The 25,104-nt window shown below is 38.8% G+C and overlaps 1 protein-coding gene across 7 annotated transcripts in view; it reads right to left on the bottom strand.

Moving 5' to 3' along the window:
- Positions 1-130: 130 nt before the first annotated feature.
- THRAP3 (thyroid hormone receptor associated protein 3) overlaps positions 131-25,104 on the bottom strand; it is an 87,396-nt gene continuing 62,422 nt past the window's right edge. For all 7 annotated transcript variants that reach the window (XM_074305138.1, XM_074305140.1, XM_074305141.1 and 4 more), the window contains 10 exons: positions 24,386-24,548; positions 18,473-19,378; positions 16,118-16,864; positions 15,100-15,272; positions 13,593-13,704; positions 12,306-12,390; positions 10,065-10,252; positions 5,682-5,877; positions 4,781-4,921; positions 131-1,645 (listed from right to left, as the gene is read on the bottom strand). In XM_074305138.1, the coding sequence (XP_074161239.1) occupies positions 1,424-1,645; positions 4,781-4,921; positions 5,682-5,877; positions 10,065-10,252; positions 12,306-12,390; positions 13,593-13,704; positions 15,100-15,272; positions 16,118-16,864; positions 18,473-19,378; positions 24,386-24,522 (2,907 nt within the window). In that variant the 5' untranslated portion in view covers positions 24,523-24,548 and the 3' untranslated portion in view covers positions 131-1,423. The remainder of the gene's footprint in view (positions 1,646-4,780; positions 4,922-5,681; positions 5,878-10,064; positions 10,253-12,305; positions 12,391-13,592; positions 13,705-15,099; positions 15,273-16,117; positions 16,865-18,472; positions 19,379-24,385; positions 24,549-25,104) is intronic.

The following is a 25,104-nucleotide window of genomic DNA, read 5'->3' as shown; positions in this document are numbered from 1 at the left end:
TGCTCACCTCCACAGCTCCTTTACAGGTAGATGGAAGATGACATGGGGCAAACACACTTGGAGTCTCGGTGGGGAGAATACCCCACCCTTCCAAATCATTCCCTCCCTCCAAGAACAAGGCTCACTTAGATCTAGTGCTTATTTTCTTTATTTGCTGGAGGAGTTGAAACAAACTTTAAATTTTTTTCCTAAACATGAATCATTCAAGTAAAACCAACTGAACTATAGAAATTTAGCAAAGTGAGGGAACAAAAGTAGCACAACCATTTGAAGGTGGAGAGGGCAAAGGTACAGAAGGGGAAGGGAGCAATCTTTCTCTTTCTTTTTTTTTCTTTTTTTTTTTTTTTTTACAACATATATATGAACTCCTTATGATTCACCTGCTTGTAAGCAAGCATAGGGACTCATTCCAGATAGTTTTCTCCAAACATCTTTTGAGAAAATTTAAATTTAAAACATAAGATATAAAAAGAAAGTAACCACAAAACCCCCCCACAAACCACACAACCACAACTGCCTTCCTTCATTAATCACAGGAGTTTTCATTTTATAAAAAGATTAATAAAAAATATTGAAAAAATTATTCTCATTTTATAATTTTTTAAGCTAGAATTCAGAATCTTAGAAAACACATCAGAAACTGCCCTCCAGTTTACATCCCAGTTGCTGAGAGGATAAGCACAACTCGGAAATATCTTGGGAGCCTAGTCCCATAAGGGATGGACGCCCCCTGGAAAAGAGAAAGGTTAGAGGGTGTGGATGTGTGTGTGGGGCCAACATCCTGTCACACAGCTCTGCAGGGAAGGCTTATGCAAAAACAAGGTAGTTTGAAAGGACCTAAACTCACTACATACAAAAAGCTGCTCTAAATATTAGATTTTTCAATGCTGCTTGGTCCCAAATTGAAATTGACATGCCAATGTTTTGTTGAGAATCATTTTCCTAAATTAAACCTGGAGAGCTAGTGTTACTAAATATGCATAAAGTAGAGATCTTTAATTAAAAAAAAAATGTATGGATGGGGAAGGGGGAGGTAGAGAAAGAGGAGACCAAAATTAACCAAATTAGTCCTCATCTCTCAGCTTATTGGAAAAAAGAAAAAATTAAATAAAAAAAAAATAAAAATAAGACTTGGTTCAAAATGGGACAGAGACCAAAATTCAAATAAGTTTTCCTAGCCTATGTCCCACCCCATTCCCATACAAACAAGCAACAAACACCCCAAAGCCCTATTTCTGTTTAAGAGTGGAGAAGTGGGCCCTCTCAGCTGGCCTGCTCAGACAGCTCCTGAGTGCCCAGGCAGGGGTTGGGGGTGGGGTAGGGGACCTTTGGGGGTCTATTTTAGAGGATCCTCTCTTCTGCTCTTCAGTCATTCTGGGACATCTCCTCTCTCCCTTGGGGGTAGGTACCCTCCAGGAGCTCTTTACTCAGTGGCTGCCTGTAAATTGTCCTTCTCTTCTCGGTTCTCCGTCCCACTCTCATCATCTTCAATCTCACCTTCTTCTCCGCTAAACTTGTCATGAGCCCACTTGGGGCTGGTACTGGATTTCCGGAACATGAATCTGCCCCTACCCCGAGGAAAGGTGCCCCGGCCTCGGCCTCGGCTCACCCACTTTTCGCTGCCTTCACCCTCTCGGTCATCATGCTGAGGAGACAGTATAATTCAGTTAAGAAAGTGTTAGGACCCAAATCACTGCTTATCTGCCCACCAATGGCTAGGCCCAATTTAAATACATATGCTCCATTCTCCATGCAATATTTCCTCTGCTCCCTCCTCCCCCTAAACATCAAGAAAGACTGTCACACAAAGGTCTCATTTCCAAAATATATAGAGAACTGACCCTGATTTATAGGAAACCAAACCATTCTCCAATTGATAAATGGTCAAGGGAGATGAACAGACAATTCTCAGATGATAAAATTGAAACTATTTCCACTCATATGAAAGAGTGTTCCAAATCACTACTGATTAGAGAAATGCAAATTAAGACAACTCTGAGATACCACTACACACCTGTCAGATTGGCTAAAATGACAGGAACAAATAATGATGAATGTTGGAGGGGATGTGGGAAAACTGGGACACTGATACATTGTTAGTGGAGTTGTGAAAGAATCCGGCCATTCTGGAGAGCAATTTGGAACTATGCCCAAAAAATTGTCAAACTGTGCATACCCTTTGACCCAGCAGTACTACTACTGGGCTTATATCCCAAAGAAATACTAAAGAGTGGAAAGGGACCTGTGTGTGCCAAAATGTTTGTGGCAGCTCTTTTTGTTGTAGCTAGAAACTGGAAGTTGAATGGATGTCCATCAATTGGAGAATGGTTGGGTAAATTGTGGTATATGAAGGTTACGGAATATTATTGCTCTGTAAGAAATGACCAACAGGAGGAATACAGAGAGGCTTGGAGAGACTTAAATCAACTGTTGCTGAGTGAAATGAGCAGAACCAGAAGATCACTGTACACTTCAACAACAATACTGTATGAGGATGTATTCTGATGGAAGTGGATATCTTCAACATAAAGAAGATCCAACTCACTTCCAGTTGATCAATGATGGACAGAAATAACTATACCCAGAGAAGGAACACTGGGAAGCAAATGTAAATTGTTAGCACTACTGTCTATCTACCCAGGTTACTTAAACCTTCGGAAGCTAATAATTAATGTGCAATAAGAAAATGGTATTTACACACATATATTGTATCTAGGTTATACTGTAACACATGTAAAATGTATGGGATTACCTGCCATGGGGGGAGGGAGTGGAGGGAGGGGATAATTTGGAAAAATGAATATAAAAAAAAAAAAAGACTGTCACAGGGGGGCAGCCAGGTGGTGCAGTGGATAGAGCACCAGCCCTGAAGTCAGGAGGACACGAGTTCAAATCTGGTCTCAGACACTTAACACTTCCTGGCTGTATGACCCTGGGCAAGTCACTTAACCCCAGCCTCAGGGAAAAAAAAAATACTGGTGCTACACAGGACCAAAGGTTCATCTATGCAAACCCAAGCATAAGGAGAAAAAGCCTTGGGAGATAGGGAATACTTAGAATTAGCACCCCTCTTTGAAAAATTTAGGCTGAAGAGCAAACTGACTTGCTCTAGGTCACCTACCACAAGCGCTAGTCAAGATTCCAATCTCTGCTAATACTACACTCCGAGTACCCTCCCCCATTTCTCCATCCCCTGTAGCTCCACCAAAGTTTAGGCACGTTCATTTTAACTTGGAGTTCTCAACCCTCTTGGAAGACATAAGGATGAAAATAGGCTTTGTTACTTCCCAAAAATGGTGCTTCTAAGAGAGCCAAATCACAATCCCTAAACTATCAACACAAAATGTTCTCTAAAGGGTGGAATTGTCTACAATCTATATGCAGAGCAACATGAATTCCATAAATGTGAGACTCTATTTTACTCTACTTGTTTAGTCTTGAAAGAAGGGAAGAGGGAATGGAGCAGCTGTGATCCCTTTCTTTTAGCTAGTACTGAGTCAAACAAGCCAAGTCTATTCAGGCTTTACTCAATGGATATTCTTCAAATGGGCTGAAAGCAACATATTCCTAGGCCTACATTTCCCCCTCCTCCCTATCCTCACAGTTGTCCCTAAGATATAGCTGGCTTTAAGAGAGTGCAAACATATTAACCATTTACATATACTGCTTACCACTAGTGTCTAAGGATCAAATGAGATAACTGGAAAACACTCAGCACAGTGCCTGGCACATAGTAAACATTACATTTATGTTAGCTAAATCATCATGCAGCACAAAAACAAATCATGTACTAACTTGTCAAACACAAACTAAATTAACTTTGTTGTATCTGATTTCAATTTTTTTTGATCATTTGGCCTTTACAACATGGTTGTCAGCTCCTATCTTAAAAAAAATAATAATAATAGGGGCAGCTAGGTGGCACAGTGGATAGAGCACCAGCCCTGAAATCAGGAAGACCTGAGTTCAAATTTGTCCTCAGACACTTAACACTTCCTGGCTGTGTGACCCCGGGCAAGTCACAATCCCAATTGCCTCAGGGGAAAAAAAAAACAACTGCCTTAATGAGAGTTAATGCTGAAGAGGGAGGATCTTCAAGAAGTTCTCTCACAGGCCACCTAATCCTGACATGACAGACTGAATAGCTTTTACTTGATTGAAAGGCAGAAAGAGCCTTCAGAATATTCAGGAGTCCCCAAATGCCTCAGTACTGAGTTTTTAGGGATCTGCTCTGGGGCTCTCCCTAACTATGAAGCTCCTAGGATTTCCTCCTCCTAAATATGCATTTCACCCTCAAATGGCCCAATGTTGAGCTGTCATTCCTTTTTTGTTTTAAACTAGTGTGCCTTGGTTTACATTATCTTGCTTTCAAAAGAAAAAAACTTTTTCTCCATATCTAGATTTGGGGAAAATTAATCCATCGGTGATTTGAAAATCATTGCTTAATATGTTTTATAAACCAAGTTTGCTTAAAGAAGAACACCAGGTGAGCATGCACTTAGTTCAGATCTCCTTACTGTTTATCCAATTCATTAAGGATCATAAATTTTAATTAGAAGGGGCCCTAGAGATCAGAAACCTTGTCTATAATATTTCAGGATGCTTTTATTTGTCATAGACATCTTGAATCCAAGACCTGGGAGAGAAAGGCAAATCACCAAGCAACTGAACTTCTCATTGGCTGATTAACTAGCTCAACATTTCTGACTGCATATCTTAAGCCCTCAGTATCAACTATGGTCTATGTCAGACTCCTTTCCTCCTATTTCCAGAAACATACCAGATAATATTTTTTGCTTTTGGGTGTGTATTCTGGGTCCCACTCCTCCTCTCGGGTCCTCTTCTGGAAATCATTGTTGCCACTGCTGTTATTACCAGCATAGTTGCCTCTGCCCCAACCTCTTCCTCTAGCTCGAAATTGCTGCAACGACAGACAGGGAAGAGCAGTTGTCATATTTAGATTGTGTTAGGAGACTTCAAACTCTGACAAATAACACCACCAACACATGCCCTCTGAGCTCTTGTTGGCAAACTGCTTTTTATCCAATCATGTAGCCTGGAGATTCAGGAACTTTAGGCAAATAATTCAGCTGGAGTATGTGCATGGCATGACTAAAAGCATTCTGTTGGGTGACCAATGAGAGAGAAAAAGGTCAGAAACCAGAAGCTACAAAAGAATCAATCCAAAGAAATAATTATGTTTGAAAAAGCAACTGTAAAAATAGAATAGATAGCTGAGAGGAAAAGTGACTGGGCCAGAGGGAACCATGCAGAGAATAAGGAGCCTAATCTGTCCTTAGACTTCATAAAAACCTATTTGTTCCTGAATCCAGAGATACACACTGCTGATGCAAAATGAGAATGTCAGAGTTGGAAGGGACTGATCTCTATCTGAATTCTTCCCCATCTCCTATAGCATCCCAACAAAGAATGGAAAGAGCAAATCTAGAATTATTAGTACAAGATCAAGAAGGGAAAGAGATATAAAGAAAGCCTGCTGTCCTGACCCACGGGGCCAGAAGAGTGAGCACATGAAGATATAAAGTGCTCCTGTTGAACCCATTAGAAAGACTCTCCTGGGACAGAGATGGACTTTTAAGAAAAGGAGAGAAGCAATCTTGGAAGCCTGCCTGCAAGTCATATGGTAGGGAGGGAAGAGGTTAGGGTATGGGGTGACTCACAAAGGTCCCTCGAGCTCTGCCTCCTCTCTCACTTGGACCCACAAAATCTTTGGTCCCCAGCCGGGATTTGTCAAAGCCTGTGGTGCTCTCTTCCCGCTCCTCTGTCTCTTCAGTGTACTCCTCTGCTTTGTAAGAATGGGATGACTGGGAGGAGGAGGATGACGACCGAGACCGATCCCGTGTTCGACGATGCTTCCTGTGTCAAGAGAGAAGCCAGCGTGGCCCATGAGCCCCTTAAAAGAACCCTGGGCTTGATCAAGCACCAGCATCTTGTGTCTCATAGGTGAGAACACACACAAGATACCTCAGGAACATGGCTGCTGAAATGGGTTTGAATACATTTAAATTAGGGGGGGTAAAAGACAAACCCAAATGCACCCACCTAGGATGTATTTTTCAAAATTCACTTTCCATACAGAGCAAGTAATAGGTAGTACCATTCAGTGGAACAGGATGAGACCCCAGAGAGCTAGAGAGCTGTTCTATAAGTGATTTTTTTTTTGAAGGGTCCATTCACCCTGGAACCCAGGGAAGATCACAGAGTAGAGAATAGAGCTTTAACAATTTGCCTTTAAAGATGATGTAATTGAAAGAAGGATGGAGGGGTGTGACAGTAAGTACTATGTCTCTGTAACCTGCTGACCTTCAGAAGGAGGCACAGAAGTTAGCCTCCTGAAGCAACACTGGGACACACCATATTTCTTTGATCCCAACTGCCCTACACTGGGGCAAGGCACAAAAGCCTCAAGGTTCCAAGGTTCAATTTTAGGAGAATTTTAAGCTCCCACTCAAAAATAGAAGAGTTTCTTCTATTTGTTACCATGTACTGTGGTTATCCCTTAGGAACATTACTCTGAATCTAGGAACTAGTGATGCTTCTTACTCCCAGCAGTGTTTCCATTTAGGATTTTTGATTGGTATGAATATTTAGAGATTGTTCTATTTGGTGGATCCAAATCATAGACTGTCAGAGCTAAAAAGATCCTTAAAGATCATAGATCTAATGTCACTTGATCAAGGCCATAATTGTAACTGGTGGTAAAAACAGGATTAAACCTGAAGTTTCTAAGGGAGAAGAGTTTATAAAGTTAGGGCTAGTCAGACTGTCCCCAAGAAATGATATAGAAGCTAAATTAGATAGTCATTTTTGTGGATTAATAAACTTTTATGTTCATTCTGAACTGCTGGGAGCCATTTACATGGTTAGTGATAACACAAGTTCTATTCACCAAGAGTCAGAAAGCTTCTCAGAGGGCATCTGTTTTCAATTGTAATTGAATTCCCTCTGCCACAGTCCAGATAAGCAGTCATCTACTCTTTGCCTAGAGACCTTTAGCGAGAGAGAGCATAATGTCTTTTTTTTTTTCTTTCTTTCTTTATTATTATAGCTTTTTATTTACAAGATATATGCATAGGTAATTTTTCAGCATTGGCAATTGCAAAACCTTCCGTTCCAACCTTTTCCCTTCTTCTCCCCTTCCCCTCCCCCAGATGGCAGGTTGACCAATACATGTTAAATATGTTAAAGTATAAATTAAATACAATATATGTATACATGTCCAAACAGTCATTTTGCTGTACTAAAAAGAATCTGACTTTGAAATAGTGAACATACTCTTAAAGTATGCCACCTCACTTTTGAGTTTTTCCTTACATTAAGCTTTAATGTGGCTCTCAGTAACTGCCATCTGTTTCAATATTTAAAAAAATTCTCCCTCTTAACAAAGCACAATTAGGCAATAAATAAATAAATAAATAAATAAAAATACTGGCCAGGTCTGACAACATTCTCCTCATTCCTCACCATCCACTGTTTTTAATTCTGACTTTTGGGACCTTCAAGAACAATTGTCTCCTTCATATGTCTGAAGACTATTTTGAACTCCCTGAATCTTCACTTCAACAGGTAATACAGCTCAAATTATTTCAGTCATTCTTTCTATGGTATGATCTATTTATTACACTGGTGGGCCTTCAGCCTATGAACTTCCATACAAAAAAATATGGCACCTAGAAATGAAAGCACCACTTCAGTTATTATAGGACCAGGGCAAAATACAGTGATAAAATCATTTCCCCCCTTTAGAACACTGTGTCTCTCAATGAAGCTTAAAAGTACTTTTGTCATTTTCTGGTGGGAAGGAGTAGAGGCTGCCATATCACAATGACTCATATTAAAACTTTAGTCCACTAAAACCTCCAGATCTTTTCCAGCCAGGATGCTCCATTCATACTTCCTCTCCAGCTCCCTGGATTTTCTCACCCTCCCTCATTGTCAAACTTATATTTAGGTTCAAAGATTTAACTTCACAAGTATAAAACTGACTTTATATTTATCCTAATTACATCATATCTACTAAAATATTCTAACCAACATGCTAACTGGTTGAGATATTGCTAGAAACTGACTATATCATCCAACTTATCACTTAAAATTCTTACCAGCCCTAGATTATCTACTAATCTGATTTCATCTATGCTTTTTTACACAAGTTATTAATAAAATGCTAAATCTAAGAAGAATGTAAATGTCTAGTACATATTAAGCACTTAATTGGACGGGTACTCAACTAGACATCTCTTTCAAGTTGATATAAATTCACTAATAACTTATTCATTGGGTCTAGCCAACTCAATTGGTTCTGAATCTAAATAATTTTTCTATTGTCTAGCTCATCTCTCTTCCATGTTCTCTACTCTTGATTCTGAGATCCTCCAAAATGGAATCTTTTCCTAAAATATAGTTATGAATGTCTTTGACCTTAAATATGAGATCATTTTGTAACATCTACTACTTTAGTCAATTAATAAACTCCTTCTCTAAAAATTAGTTATCCTATAGTAAAACAAAACTTTGTGACCACTTGCTAGGCACGTTGCAGATGGATTCCTACTCAGATTGGCATTGGTCCACGTGACTTCTGAGATGCCTCCGATTTTCAGTCTATGATCAATCAATACTCTCTCTCAGAAGGATTCCAAGCTTGATCTGCCTTATATAAAATTCCATTCTAACACAAGAGACTTGAATAGACAATATATAAAACAGAAAGTGCTGGATTCTGATTCAGGAGACCTAAATTCTAGCCCTAGCTGTCACTAAATAGCACACAGGCCAATCACTATAATTCAACTGCCTCAGTTAACTTATTTTTCAAATGGAGAAAACACTTTCACCTTTTTCTCAGCAAAATTTGAAATGTGAAAATTTAAGTGAAAGTTCATAATAGTACTACACCAAAATAAGGTAGTAAATTAAGATCATTAAAAAGTACTGACAGGAATCTCCACAGACCCAACTACAAAGTGAGAATATTTTCTTTCAGAAGAGCAAAAACAATACTAAGGAGAGAACTTCTTTCAGTAAAATCCTCCTCTGATGACTTCCCTGGGGTCTCTGATCAGCACAAGTGCTAAAAGGCCACATTAAGTTAAGAAAGGCACAAAGAAGGCCAAAGTGCTTCTTAACCATGAACCCACTTATAACAAAGTAAGAAAAATTTTGCAACTGGAAAACTAGGTACCAGCTGATGATTTCTTCCCCCTATTTCAACACAGCAACTCACAAAGATCTTCCTTAAAAGGGTAGGGGGGTTGTGAATAGCACTGATAGAGAATTCATAGCAAGGAAATCAGGGGTGCTTAAAATTTAATAGAAATTTTACTAAAATTTAAATCCAGTTAACTAGTCATGCAAGACAGGCGTGTGTGTGTCACTAAGAAAAGACCAGCTTGATGACCCAGACCCACATTATTCACAGGGATTTGTTAAATGAGTTCACTGTTAGAAATAAAAAATAGTTGATTTATAACTACACTTGACCAACAGTGGGAATGACATGAACTGTTAACAGGCTAAGCAGGATATTCTCAGACATTTTAGAACATGTTGAAAATTGTTTAAATAAACTACCATCAACAGACTACACATATCCCCAATATGACTACTTTAAAGGGGGAGCCTACACTTATTTAGATTTGAAGAAGTTAAGATAGGCCTCTTTAAAAATTTCCTTAATTGTCACAACTTGTCTAAGAAGGAATAAAAGAAAAACTGAGCCCCTCAATCTGAGTTAACCCTCTGCTGCACAAAAAAATAGAGCTTTTTCTTGAATAAACATTTGTAGGCATATACCCAGCCAACAGTATTAGGTGAAACTACTTTGAGAAGCTTAAGGATAATATTCCAAATGGATGATTGACCAAATAAGCTTACTAAAAAGCTGGGTTTTAAAATGCAGAAAAAGCAGCCAGAAGAGTGTAACTGTATAAAGTTACTACTAATTATGAAAGTTATCAATTCCTAGAGAGCCTAAGGAGTCTACAACGGGCACCATCCCTACATCAAGCAGGGTAGCCAAATAGATACGATAGCTTACATACTTCTGCTTTTTGGATCCTTTGTGAGTTTTCTCAGTTTTTTCAGTTGATCTCTCCCTTGAGTGGCTTGAATCTCTCGAATCCACTGATTCTCTTGACTTATCACGTTTAAGATCTCGTTCCTTATGTTTTTTACGACGTTCAATATCAAGGCGAAGATCAACTGGGTCATCTTTGTATTTTCCCTCAGCCTGCAGAGAAAGAAAGAAGGAGGAGTTAAGAATCTTACACTATAAACATATCAACATATTAGCCACACTAAAAAAAAAAAAAAAAAAAACCATGGTTTTCACTGTAGTGGTATGATGAGGGGAGGGAATAGCAAGAATGCTAGTAAACACATTCCCAGTTGCACAAATGATTTAATGTCCCTTCCTAATGAGAAGTTTAGGTCACTTATTTAACCTAGCAAGAACAAGTCAAAAAAAAAAAATAATAATAAAAACATTATAGGGAACTAGTTAATTTCTCACCACTATTCACAAACCTCTCTAAGTATGAAGAATGATTTGAGTATCCAACAACGAGCTGAGAATTCTAGTAAGGGCGGCTCCTGATGGCAAGCCTAAAGAGCAGAAGTCTTTTCTCTTTTTTTTTGGATGGGATGGGGTAGGTAGGGAGATAAGCCAGGCACTGCTTTGTGGACATAAAGCCATCATATGCACAACCCAAAGTATCCAATGACACCTGATATCCAGATATATTCCCAATCTACTTTAAGGCACCCTTGTAATGCAGGAAATATCCTAAAGCTCTGCCTGGCCTGGAAAATAGGGAACAGAGGACCTGAACGGGCCATCCTAACCTGACTGCAACAGATACTAAGGAAAATTTCTCAAAAAATGCAAAACAAAGGAAGTGGCAATTATGGAAAGGAACTTGTATAAAAATGGGCAAATTATTTTAAAAACAAAACAAAACAATCTTTCTGGGTGCTTAATAGAGAAGTTACATTTTAAAGATATAATACAGTTATATATAGTTTTAAAAATGTTTCAGGAAATTACATTCATCTATAGACATAATCCTCAAAGTGTATATTTGGGGGTGGTAGGAGAAAAGTGGGGAGGAAGGGGAGGGAAGAGTGGCACATAAAAGATAAATTTAATGTTTTTTTTTTAAAACCTTTTTATCTATAAAATTTTACTTAATTAAAATTTAAGGATCAAACTTTCAGGCATAAGAGGAAGAGTTGGAAATCACTGTCCTCTTCTTGATGGAGGCACAGAGATTTTTACAGGGTACTAGTTGGGATTTTATTTTGTTTGTTGGGCTGTTGAACACTTTCCCAAGAAAGAGATTTTTATTACTTCCACTCAGACATCAAACTACTCCCAGCAGCACTAAGAGTCTTTGACAAAAGCAGCCACTGCTCCCTTAGGTAGAGTGAAAAGTGATTTAAGATTTTTCCTCCTTGAAAACATGGAGGATAAGATTTCTTCCACTGTTTGAAAAACTTCCTGTTTCATATACAGCCAAGCTGGTATTCAGAGAGGGAGAGAAAAAGCAAGTTTATCATATTTAACTGCTATAACAAGGTTTTTTGGTTTTTTTTGAAACCTTGAAAACAAGTTCATGAAAATTAAGGTTTCAGCAGGATGGGAAACATTTCTAATTTTAATCAAATACATACAAGAAGAATGACATATAATTTGCATTAAGCTTTAAAAAACAACAACTCAACCTAAATCCATAATATAATTTTAACACTTCATACTACTGTTCATAGCAGTCTAACTGTAGCCAGGCTGGGCAGTATTAAAGTAACAGTGCAGGATAAATGATACAGGACAACGTTAGAACAAACTGGACTAAGCTGTGTATTAACAGTTTACTCAGATACAAATAAAAGTTTTATTTTCCTCTCTCTGACATGCATGTCTTTTGAAATCATGGTTGGAAATAGCGCATGTATACAATTGATTTGATAATACTTACAAGCAGAAAAATATCACAAAAAGTTTCTTCTCTCATCATGGGCACTTGTTCCAAAACTCCTCTCTTTTTTTTCTCAATCTCACCTCAATAGACTTTGGGGTCATTTACCATATTCTAACCACTTCACAAAGGTTGTTGATACATTTAATAAAAATTAACCCTTTGTAGTTCATTTTTAGAATTATGCCCATCCTTAAAAGAAAAACACAAACTTAAGTAGAGAGTAATTTAAACAAAAACATTTCTGTTAAGTTCATGCCCAACGCACTCATTTTGTTGAAATTACTGATGAAAGCGACAGTTCACCTTGTAGCCAGGCTCCCGGGTGCTTTTCATCTCGTCATGAGCCAAACCATGTTTTCTGAACTTACTGGGAGAAATATCTATCCTCCTAGAAAATTAACAAAACAAAACCCAAGTCAATATTTTTCCAGTGAAACTCAATGTCTTTCCATCTTTAGTGCTCCATTATTATACTTATTTCCAAAATTCATATTTATTCACTATCTCCTATGTGCTAGCCATCGAGGGATAGACAAATACAATAGTTTCTATTCTCATAATTAAAAATTTCTTGGAGTCTCAGAATAGTGAAGGGGGGAGGGGAAAGAACTGGGAACTTGGAGGAAGGAAGATAAGAATTTTTTAATCCTGTCTCTTACACATAGTGGTATCAGTGCTTGAGGAAACCTCCTAAAACTCTTAAGCAGCAAGTATACTGCTGATATGTATCAGTGTAGAATTTCCAGGGAATTCTCTATACTCTGATGAAATCATAAATCTGAACCATAAATAATAAATTGCTCAGAGAAATATAAAGAATCATGAACTCAGCTGAAGAAATCAAACCAGAGATGAGTATTCTGATTCATCTCTGTTGGCTGGCTCTACATCCCAGGGCCCAGGGCAAAGTCCCAAGAATCAGCTCCTTTTTATATTATTAGAATGGGATTGTTCCCAAACTGCTCCTTCTCAGGAAGCCTCAGGCCCAGAGGATAGAGCTGAGTACACAGCCCCAAACCTATTTAACAACAGGGAGGGGAAAAAAAAAAAAAAAAACCAAACAAATATCAAAACACTTGAGCCCCTCTCTGCCTAATGCAGAGGGTAGAGGACAACTGTTTTACTGAAAACCACCTATATAAATATCTAGATTAGAAGCACAACCTGCTTGGAAACCCTCAACTTATCATGGTGATAAACAGAGTAGGATTTCAGAAATTTGCTAAAGTAAGTAATTATACCGGACTTTCCCCCACATGACCTAATCAATATTTTTTAGCCTCCTTCCATGGAAAAGTAATAGATGGGGCAGCTAGGTGGCGCAATGGATAGAGCACCAGCTCTGAAGTCAGGAGGACCTGAGTTCAAATTTGATTTCAGACACTTAACACTTCCTAGCTGTGTGACCCTGGGCAAGTCAGTTAGCCCCAACTATCTCAGAAGAAGGGAGAAAAAAAAAAAAAAAAAAAAAAAAAAAAAGAGAGAGAAAAGTAATAGATGTCTTTATGGAAAAATACAGTTTAAAAAAAAAAAAAAAAGTACCCCTTCCTGTAGGGCCCCCAAACCCCCATGTACGCCAGGTATCCTCACCTGTGAATCTCTGGGCTCTTCTTGTTTTTAGCCGCATCCTGTTCTGTTCCCCTCTTTAGGTATTTAGTAAAACGTTCATTCAATGTCATTCCTGAGGATCCAAAATGATGCTCTGTGGAGGATGCAAATAAACACGTCCCATGATTACTATAATGTAGCATAATATTGGTGAGACACACCAGCACTCTGGAATCTAGACTACCCCAGGTCAGACCCTCAAATGCTTACTATTTCTATCACCATGGGCTAGTCCTTTCTCTTTCCTGCATCTCAGTTTCTTCATCTGTAAAATGAGGGGGTTGAACTAGACCAGGACTTCTTAAACTTTCCAATTCATAAGCCTTTTTTGCTCAGGAAAATTTTTACAAGACCCCAGGTACACAGATATACAAATCAAACATTTACTGACAATAAATCATAATTTTTCAGCCCCCATGTTCAGTTATAAGACCCCAGATGGAATTGTGACCCACAGTTTATATTGAAGACTAGAAGGTCTTTGCTTCCCCCCACCAGTTCTAAATCCACAATCCTATAGGCTTAGGCTTCAACATTGGTACAAAGCAAACATACCATAGATATAAATTCCAGAGGGTAATATAAACACAAGACATTAAACTGTCTTTATAAAGCACAGAGGTAGGCACACTGGAGGAGATGCCAAGTTCAGAGAACTCCACATTCCTGTTCCTCTTCAGGGGCTTGGGGACAACTTCCCTTCCTGAAGCATAGACTCCTTAAACAAAACTTTGCAGATGTGCCACAAGTCTGAACTAGATCAGGTTCTGCCTAACACTAGCTGTACCCCTGCTTTTGGTTGATTCCCTCAGCAAATAAACTCATTTAAATTACCTATGAAAGGTAAAGGTAAAAATTGATCCAATTTTTAGGGAAAGATTTCAGTCCTTAAGAAAGATGCTTCATATTTAATCTATCAATTACTTGCAAGGGAAAGAGAGTAAAGGAGAAAAACCTAGAACACAAAGTTCTACAAAAATCAGTGCTAAAAACTGTTTACATGTATTTGGAAAAATAAAAATACTATTAAAAAATATTGAAGGACATTTTAATCATGCAGTCAAAAAAAAAACTCATTGCAGAAATTAGGAAACTTGAATGAGAGGAATGATTAAGATCTGTCATAAATGATTTACAAGCTTGAGAAATTTGGGGGGAAAGGTAGAGGAAAGCTGAAAAGTCTTTCCATATTTAATTGTATGTGCTTACTCCTAGTATGGGAGTTGTAACCCCTTTCACTAGAGACCAATAATTAGCACTTGAAACTCCATAATTTGCCGAACTGGTGAAGTGGCCCCAGAAGCAATTCCCTCATACCAGACACAGATTCAAAGACCTTTCTAATTGGATGAACAGTCCAAGTGAAGAAGTGTCTCCTTGTAGAGCCTGATCGGTCACTTGGAAAGAGACAAGGCTCTTTTTCTCCAAATGATCCTTACAGGAAGCAGAAGATGTAGAAGGGGAGGGCAAGTAGTGGGCCTGGACTCACCTTTAACATGGTGAACAATAGTCACAATGTGCTGGGCAAAGAGCTCTGAGGGGCTCCGCTGAGACTGAGCAGACTGTATATGTTGGAAAATGGAACGAAATTCCTGATCTTTTTTGTTACTATGGACTAGATCTCGACAGAGTTTGCGTTCCTGAGCCAATAAGCCACTGGGACTGGAAGAGAAAAAGGGGGAGGAAATAGGTGGTGTCAAGAAAAAGGCGCACACACACAAAAAAACATGTTTGATAAGAGTCCAAGTGCCCAAGAACTGCATCAGTGTGACCTGAAAACTATCACTGCAGCAGCCCTGCCCACCCCGCATGCAGCTGATCCTCTGGAGTCAGTTAATGTCTGGTGAACCCCCAAAACTTGCTCTCCACTCCCCAGCACACTGTGATGAGGCTCAGGAGAAGCAGGCCTAGTCAAGGAGACGCAGGAACAGGCCCAAATTAGGGAGGAGCAGCAAGTCTAGCTAAGGAGGAGAAACAGGAACAGGAGCAGGCCTAAGGCAGGAAGGAGCAGACCTAGCTAAGTAGGAGCAGGAACAGGGGCAGGCCCAAGCCAGGGAGGAACAGGAATAGAAGCAGGCCCAACTCAGGGAGGAACAGGCCTAGTTAGGGAGAGGGAGAAACAGGAGCAGGCCCAACCTAGAAAAAGGCAGGCCTAACCCAGGGGGGAGGAGGAGGAGGAGCAGCAGGCCCAACCCAGGAAGGGGAAGCAGGCACAGGTGCAGTCCTAACCCAGGGAGGGGCAGGAACAGGAGAAGGCCCAACTGAGGGGGGGAGGAAGAGTAGGCAGAACCAACAGCCATCCCCCCCTCCCCCGCTCCAGCCCCCACCCCAGCAGCCACCCAGAGACACCTGACCACTCACTCCTTGCTCGAAGCCATCTTGCCAGATACTCTGGCTGCCCAGCAGCGCCCCCTAGGGCTTGAGACTGGGCTGCCACTCTGAGGCTGCCTGGGAGCCTAGAGCCTTTGCCCCCCCCTCCCCCAGAGGGCACCCTCTTGCTGTCTCACCGGGCCAAGTCCTCATCAAAGGAGTCCATCCGGACGTTGACCTGGGCCTCTCGGGTAATGGAGAAGGAGGATTTGCCCAAGGGCAGGCTCTCAGCCCTTGGTGGGCCCAGCTTGTCCCGGGCCTCAGCGGAGGCTGAGGTGGTGGCCTTCCTGGGTGGTGGGGGCGGAGGGGATGAGCTCTTCTCGGGCAGGGCCTTGTAGGCGGTCACCCGGAAGTTCTTCTCTGGCACAAAGCCCCGGTGTGCCGTGGCCTCAGTCCTCTTGGTGGCGGCCCGCTCCTCTTTCTTGGGCCGGTCAGCATATGGGTCGTCCTCCAGCTCCTCAGTTTTCCTCTGCTTTTCCTTCCCTGATGGCACATACACCAGGCCTTCCCATTTGCCAGGCCGCTCATCCTCCTGGCCTTTGCTAGTGCCTGCGATGACTTTGGACATAAATTTGGGCTCATCCTCAAACTCTGACTCCTTCCGGCCCTTCACCTTCTCCTTGTCTTGCTCATCCATTTCCTCTTTGTGGAACTCGGCCATCTTCTTCTCAAAATCATCTCGGAGCTTATATCTCTTGGGGGACTGGCTGCCCCGAAAAGGTTTCTCTGTATCAGCTTTAGGAGCAAATGGATCGGACTTCACTTTGGAGTCTCCCAAGCCCAACTCAGAGAAGCTCCCTTTCTCTTTTATTTTTTCCTTATCAACATTTGTTAGTTTCTGTTCCTTATCTTTTCCATTCTCAGACTTCTGCTCTTCCAGATACCTGTTTGTAGAAATATAAACACATATAAACACAGAAGAGATTTCTTGAGTGGCTTGCTTTGTAACAGACTGTTGTTTTGTTTTGAAATTCTCCGAGCATGTCTTTATGATTTCAACGTTACCAAAAAGTTTTAAAACTGAGTTATTTTTGAATAAATATCTTAAATAGTTCTTGTGTAGATTTATGAGCCTAATGCCAAAGAAACATAGATAGGACTATAGGGAGAAAAGGACAAAGAGGAAAGAGCAGAGGATATTTTTAAAAATACTAAAAGAATCTACTTACCTATATAGACAGTCTATGGGAAAAAAATTAAGATCTTACCCAACAACACTTCCACTCAGTCATTATAAATCTGCTTTCAGCAGTAAATACACCAGAACGTTCAACCTTGGATTGTTTTGCTTTATATAATATACATTGGAAATAAAAGTCTCAAAAACGACTTCAAATTTGATGGAAGTCGCCTAGAAGATCTAAACATCTCATCTACTGCAAATACAAATAAAAACATAAGTTAATGTGGGATATTTCTTGTGGAAAACGAATCTCAATATCAACTCTTCTAATAAGAATAGCTGTTTACAAGCATGGTAAGAGGCAAAATGTGAATCATTTAAAAATGTAGTTGGTTTCTTAAAATGTATTGAGCTGAATAAAGGAGGTATGAACCATTTCATTGAGATAATTAATGTAGAATATCTCTTGCAGTGAAAACAAAGAATCAGAGGGAAGTTGAGCATCTTTAAAAAAAAAAAAAAAAAAAGCCAATAAAGATACTCTTAAGGGAGAAAAGATTTCAAGAGCAGAGCAGAAGAAAATGGTATAGTATACTTCTCCAACAGCCACAAGCATCGATATAATCTTGTTGCCTTTTACCCCAGTACACTCACACATAATAAAAGAAACAAAGATCCGCATTCCACTCACCGTGTCCCCTAGTGCAGACACACTGGGGTATTTTGCCACGTCCTCTCCTAATATGCAGCCTGGTGGGTTTCTATTGGGATACACACCCACCTTGCAGTTTTAAAACAAGGCATTCCTGGGCATAAGCCTTTGACTTCCCCATTTTGCCCAGGTCTCCTGAGTTGAATGTGAGTATGCAGCTCTTCACAATGATGGGCTGGTGCAGATCGGTCATAGTAGACGGTGGGTCCTAGCAGGTGAATGCTAACCGTTCCAATTGTCATTCACTTTGGCAAAGACCATACTCTTTGATGGCTGACCCACAAAGCTCTACTGCTCTCTGGCTTATAGACACATTGGCAGATTCCAAGGCAAATTTTAAATTGTGAAAACACCATGGCAGAGTAGTCTAAAGAAACTTTATGCTGCAATACAAATTCAGGAAGGTAGGAAAGCTGGAGTTAAGCTAAAGGTTTCCTTGTTTGATTTTTGTCTTTTTTTTTTTTTTTTTTTAAACTCTACTAAACAAAGTTTCAGGGAAATAGTGTTACCTTGCTACCATTAATAAGAATTTTCACTCAGAAAATAAAACCACTATTGTTTTTGCCATGAATTTTTTTTTGGCTACACATTAAAATCAATATCCACTTGGTATGCCACATGACACAAAACAAGAGAAGAAAAAAACATGATACTTGCCTTTTTGAATAAGCTGCTCCTCCTGGAGCAGATACTTCCTCCTTCTGTGATGAAGAGCCATATGTGGAACCAATGGCTGGGGGACTCTTACCCACAGGGCTCTTTTTGGATGGGCTCATGCCCCCAGCACCGTGATCAAATTGGCTTTGGTGAGCTCCTGCCTGAAAGCCTGTGCCACTCTGCAAAGCTGAGCCCATCTGAGATGGAGTAGAGAGTGGAGGGCTGGGCTTCTGCACAGGGCTAGGGCGGGGAGACCTCCGCCTCACCACCACAGATTGGAGAGGGCTTTTGAGGGCAGGGCTACGCTCTCTGGGGCTCAGCTCAGACACAGCAGCTCTTGATGCTGAGCCAGCACCATAGGTAGTGGCCTCAGGCCATGGCTTTGAGCTCTCTGATGGTTTAGCATCCTGAGAGCTACCTCCAGGGAAAGGCTGTTCCTTGGAATCATCACCTTGGTTATCTCCAGCAGCCTGTGATGGCCGGTTATCCTTGGAAGAAGACTTTTTCTCCTTTACAGATTTGCGCTTAGAAGACTCAACTCGGCTATGGTTAGAGGAAGATCGAGAAGATGAAGAGCGCCTTGACCTGTCAGAGGAAGACTTATCAGAGTTTCTAGAATGGCTTCTAGATCTGGGTGAAGGGGACCTTCTCTTTGGGGATCGGGATCGAGAACGGCCCCGTCGAGGACTATATGCTTGGCGGTAATTCTGCCAATTTGACCGGTAGTTTCCATAGCCTCCTCGGTTATATTGGCCCCATGGATAAAAGCCTCTGTTGCGACCACGGAAATAGTATGGCCTTCTATAGCCTCGGTTGTGACCTCGGAAATCTCGGTTCTGATATACTCTTGGATGATTTCTTTCTCTGTTATGAGCCGGAGAGTATGATCTGGAACGGGACCTAGAACTGAAAAGGGAAGAAAAGAGGGGAAAAGAGTTTCTATTTTTGATCCAAAGTACTTTGACTGGGAGGAAAAAAAAGTGTCATGTTCTTCCTAAAATTCCTGACAAAGATATTCTTGAATGATAATATCTGCTTCCCCAGAATCTTGTTCTTCATTTGCTTTCTGATGCTGAAAGCAAATACATAAAAATCTCACTATTTGAATGAATTATTACAGTCCATAATCACCAATAAGAATGCCTTTATATAGATATAAAATCCCAATTTAATAAATTTGATGAGATGTTAAAATAGCTTGCAATATTGTAATAAATGAAAACCTACCCCATTCCAGGATCAGAGTATCATTTACCTCTTAATTTAAATAAAGCAAATGCTTTAACAAGTGTCTATGCAAGCAATTAAAGTTTCTCCATTTAAAAAAAAAAAAAAATATATATATATATATATATATATATATATATATATATATATATATATATATATATATTAATATATTAGGGTATATGTTCATTCACTTCCTCAATCTGCAGGGCATAAAGAGATAGAAACAAGATGAAAATTTGTAGATTTGGGAGGGTAAGTGCCAGAGTATTTGTATTTACACCCTCAATTGTAATTGTTCCTGAGACCCTGGCCTCTACCTATTAAGACTCTTCCTGGATGCAGTAATTTTTTTGCTTCCCAACCCATATCTTACAGTTTATAGGAACCAATACTAAAAGACTCAATAGAATCTGTAAAAAACTAGACTGGCAAAACACGAAACACAGTATTTAAAAAAAAAATCCAGGGATAGTTCTTCTAAGCCAAATATAATATTAAAATATCATTTTATTATGAATGACATAGAACATCAAAATCTCATCATTGTATTATCCTATGTTACCACAAGAGGTCACTGTACCCATAATGTAGACATTAAATTTGACATAAGGAAAACCTAAAAATTTATTGTCCTAATAAGGCTATAATAAGGTCTTTTTTCAAAGAACTCCATGTATACCAGAATAGATCCAGTTTACTTCCCGGATTTCTAATATCAGATTGCTCTTCATCTGACAAAGATGAGTATCGATGGTGATGGTGATGGTGATGGTGCTAATAGGGATAGTGGTACTATCTTGTTTAAAAATTACAGTACAAGAATCATAAAGATTCTGCATGAACTTAAATAAAACAACAAATGTTATGCCATTACACTGACAAAGAGACAGGCTTTCTATCAAATAGGAAAAATTAACATTGGAGTTTAGGTGGCTGTTGAGGAAACATCTCCTCAGCTCATGACATTAACTGGTATTGAAGTATATGTACTGTCAGAGCTAATGTACTGAATATTTTAGAATATACTTCTTAAATGAAAGGTTGTACTGGGACAAGAGCGAGTCATGGGATATGATAGAAAGACCATCAATAAAACAATTAAAAAAAAACCACAACTACTATTCCTATCAGAACAAAATCTCAAGTCAAAAGTCACTAAAGAAACAATAACTTCAGACTACTAACAGAATAACCAATTTGTAATTTTTTTTTAAAAGGGGCATACGGAGGAGAGCATTCAGATGGACAGATGAGATTATATAACAATACATAGACTTTAAAGACTTGTCAGTCTTTAGCATTTTTTCCCTCTCTTTTTAAACCATATATAAGGACAAAGACAAATGTAGCTTACTGGCAAGTCTCCTATTCTGTATATGAATCTGTGTAGGTTTATGATTAAAAACAAAAACAAACCAAAAACCATTTTTACATATTCCTATTCAGGTAAAGCTGTTTCTGCCAGCAATGCCTGACACCAGACACCTAGGTTTCTGTCATGAGGTCTACCTTAGGCCAGCACTCCAACATAGTGGCCCCCCTTCAATTTCCCATAGAGACAATAACACATAATCCTAGATCCTAGACAGAGAATACACTTTAGGTTTCCAGATAAGGAGATGGGAGGAATCTATCCAAATATAGATTCAAGTATTCTTGTTTTAAAATACTGTATTTAACAAAGACCCAATGTTTTTGTTTTCTTTTCACCCCAACTGAGTAACAACAACAATGACTACTTTTGCAATATAAATATTTAATATGACTATACTCAATAAAAACCAATGGGTTTGTTAGTTTTTCACAATTCTGATTACCCAAACTCAGGTCTTTAAAATTAGTCAAAGAAAAATATTCTGGCACCTGTATCTGGCAAAAGATCTGTCTTAATATAAAATTATTAACTGGCTATTACTTAGTATAATAAAACAACTTACCTTTAAATTTTTCTCATGTGAAAAAAGAAACAATAACATAAGAAAAGAAGGAAGGGCAGATGCAGGCTCTGAAACTGAATCTGACCTGATTAAAAACTATACTTGAGGGATGTAATCCACCCAAAGCACTAAGTGTAGGGGTGTTATTCATGCTCGTATCCTCAGGAGGCTATTATATCTGTTACCAATTACTAGTGAGGGACCTGTAGCATACTGCATCCAAAACCTGCAGGCCACTGTACAGATGCACGAACATGAGTCTCTGCAGACTTCAAAATGAAGCTATTTAGGAGAAGTCGCTTTAAAAGGATACAGTCTGTGAAATACAAGGAAACAATCAGTTTTCTCTCATTCCATAGCACTCACAGCAGCTAATTAGATAGATAAAGGGCAAGTTCTCACAATGTGAACAATATACTTTTTTTCTTGCGGATGAGAAAAAAATTAAAAGTAAAACCATGAAACAGATGAGCCAGAATTTAAAACAGAGCATCCAACAGCAAGTATATCTGTTTCCAGAACACACACACACACACACACACACACACACACACACACACACACACACACACTCACTCACTCTCTCTCTCCCTTTCCTTCCCCCCCGCCCCCCCACCAAACCGGGTCTCTCCTCTCTCCACAATGGCTTTTTCCATGGTATGACAATACAAAGTGAATTTAAACTTAACCTTCAATGGATGCATTACACATAACAGGAAGACAAAGACAGAGAAGCAGACACAACTCTCTCCTCTTTCCTTTTCAAATTAAAGACCATAGTCAATGACTTCAGGAGACAAAGGAGATAAGGAGAAAAGAAGACCTGCTCAGGACTTTCACTTGTCACAAAGGGTGCAGAGTTCATCAAAAATACCAATTTGGTGTTTATGAAGACTCTGGGATCATGCCCTTAAGCGAGATTTAATGTCTTCAAAATGTTTAGTTTCACTTCTTTGCACTGCCATTTGAAAAGAAAAAAAAAAAAACTGTAACTTTAAGATTCTCATAGCTGAGAAAGATTATAACCATTTGAATCCAAGGTCCTTGGTCAAAGAAAGAAGATGCTGAAGGACTTCTGTTTGTTTCTTAAACCAGAGGTTGGGAATGCTTAGACCATGGGTTGTCCCTGAAACCATTCACTAAGGCAACTGAAGATAATGACTTGAATACTAGGAACAACCACCTCCCACTGCTTGAGTCCTGTAAGTTGATCATTTTGTATGGCCCTCGAATGACATTATAAATATCAAAATGGACGTGGCAGAAAAAAAGGTTCCCCATTCCTGTATTAGAGACAAAAAACTCTCCAGTATTAAGCAAGAATCTCTGATTCAGTTTTTAGCTTTAAAGCTTTAACAAGTTCCAAACAAAACTACTATATGTCAAAGGGAAAAAAATTAAACAACAATTTTCTTTTAAAACAATATCCTACACAGGTTTACAATGACTTTTACAAATGAAATACTTCAAAAACTTAGCAAAATGGTGGGAAAGAAAAAAAATTCATGTCATTTACTAAGCTATTTAAAAGCACAAGAGTGCTAGGAAACCAACTAAGATGACAGCTTAAAGAAATGAGTGACCTTTTCCAAAGATATTTTTAACTTTATGACCACTACATCTAAGAAAAAAATGGACTCCAGATATAGTTATGAAATTGAAAGGTGTTTCAAGTAGCAAAATCTTTATCTGCATTTCTTTACTATAGTAACCTATCAAGATCAGCACACCTTTTTGTGGAAAACTCAAACATTCACCACATTTTCAGCAAACATTCAAAGAAATCAATGTCCATTTAAGATGTACACTCAAGTAGGTTTCTAAACTCCTTTTTTCTATAGATCTTTTTCAAAAGTTGACTTTTCTTCCTCAGCCTTAGGTCAGAAGCTCAGGAAGAGTTGTCTTTCAAAGGAAATAATCTATCCACAAGAGAAAATTCAAATACTGGAGATTACCTGAAAATTAAAGACTCAAAACAAGAAAAAAGACAAAAGATGTAAGGACCAAGACAATATGTCCACACATATATTAAAACTTTATTAATTCAAAACTAAGTAGAAATAAAATCAGTCTGAATTAACAAAAAACCCTTGATTTCAAAACATATTTATAAAGAAAACTGTGTTTATTAGGAAGAGGCCAGGGTCCCCTCCTAAGTAGGGGTAAGGAGACCAGTTTTCCAGGCTTCACTCTTTTCATCTGCCCATGCTTTTAAAAAAAGTCCTTGTCAGTGCACTGGAATCTGTTTCCTCAGTCATAAATGAGAAGGGTTATCACCTCTAAGATACTTCCCAACTCTATAAAGTTTCAGGACACTATGAAATATATTTTTATCATGTGGCATATATAGTAATGAGTACTGCACATATATAAAACTCATTCTCTTAAATAAGGTAAACATTGCCACTACAATATCTATTATACCATTGTTTTACATAGTTCCCTTATAAAGGAATCAAAGATAAAATTTTACCCATGCCTTTCAACATTTTAAAATTAAAAACAGGTTAAAGAACAGAAATGAAGAATTCAACTAAAAACTGTTTTTTTTTTTGTTTCAATAGATATGAAGCTTCCAATCTAATTAATTCTTATACATTGGAAGGATCTGACAATGTACCAGCTAGTAAAAGAATTTGGAAAGAGGTCATAAAAGACAGTTAATATTGCCATTTAATAAAAGGTCCCCGAAAGGTGAACAGCCTATCCAATATATTGATTCAAAAGCATGTTTGAATTCCCTTACCTCAGTCTGCGTTTCCTGGAACGAGACACTGAGCGAGATCGAGATCGGGATTTTGAAAAAGAACGAGAACGAGACCTTGATCCAGATCTTGAGCGGGAAGACCGAGACCCTGACTTGGATTTGTTTGTTTTTGACATATCTGAAGGTCACTTTTCAAATACACCTACAGATGAAAAACAAAAGCAAATAAATAACAATTAAAAAATTAAGTTGGATGGCTTGATTTCACCTCAACTACCCAATTAATAAGTGTATTCTTTCCCTTCCAGCTCCCTCCTAAATTGACCTGTCAGAAGATGAATGGCATAGTTTTATCATAGTCCTCTGGAATACTGCTTTGCCACTTTGATAAAGAGTTTTTAAGGTGTAAGTTTTTTTTTTCTTTCTAATGTTGTTATTGTATATATCCCAATCACTAAGTGCAGTACAGAATCATCCCTAGATTCACTTCTGTCTGGCAACAGAGAACTGTTGAATAGGTTTATAGCACCTAACAAAGTCAATTCTTAATCAACTGTATAGGACAAGTTCCTGAAAAATAAATTTTCTTTGTTTCACACAACAGCTTCTAGAAGCATCATTTTGCCTGCATAATATTGCCATATCTGCATGCTTAAAAAAAAAAAAAATTGATGTCTTATTTTTACATTGTGTTACGTTTTCTCCTGCATCCTTCTCTCTTCCCATAAATAGGGTATTTTTTTTTTTAAAGATTAACA

This window comes from Sminthopsis crassicaudata, chromosome 3 (assembly GCF_048593235.1).
Source record: "Sminthopsis crassicaudata isolate SCR6 chromosome 3, ASM4859323v1, whole genome shotgun sequence".
Lineage (NCBI taxonomy): Eukaryota > Metazoa > Chordata > Mammalia > Dasyuromorphia > Dasyuridae > Sminthopsis > Sminthopsis crassicaudata.
Note: the sequence above shows the minus strand (reverse complement) of the source record. Positions and strands in the feature narration are given on the sequence as shown.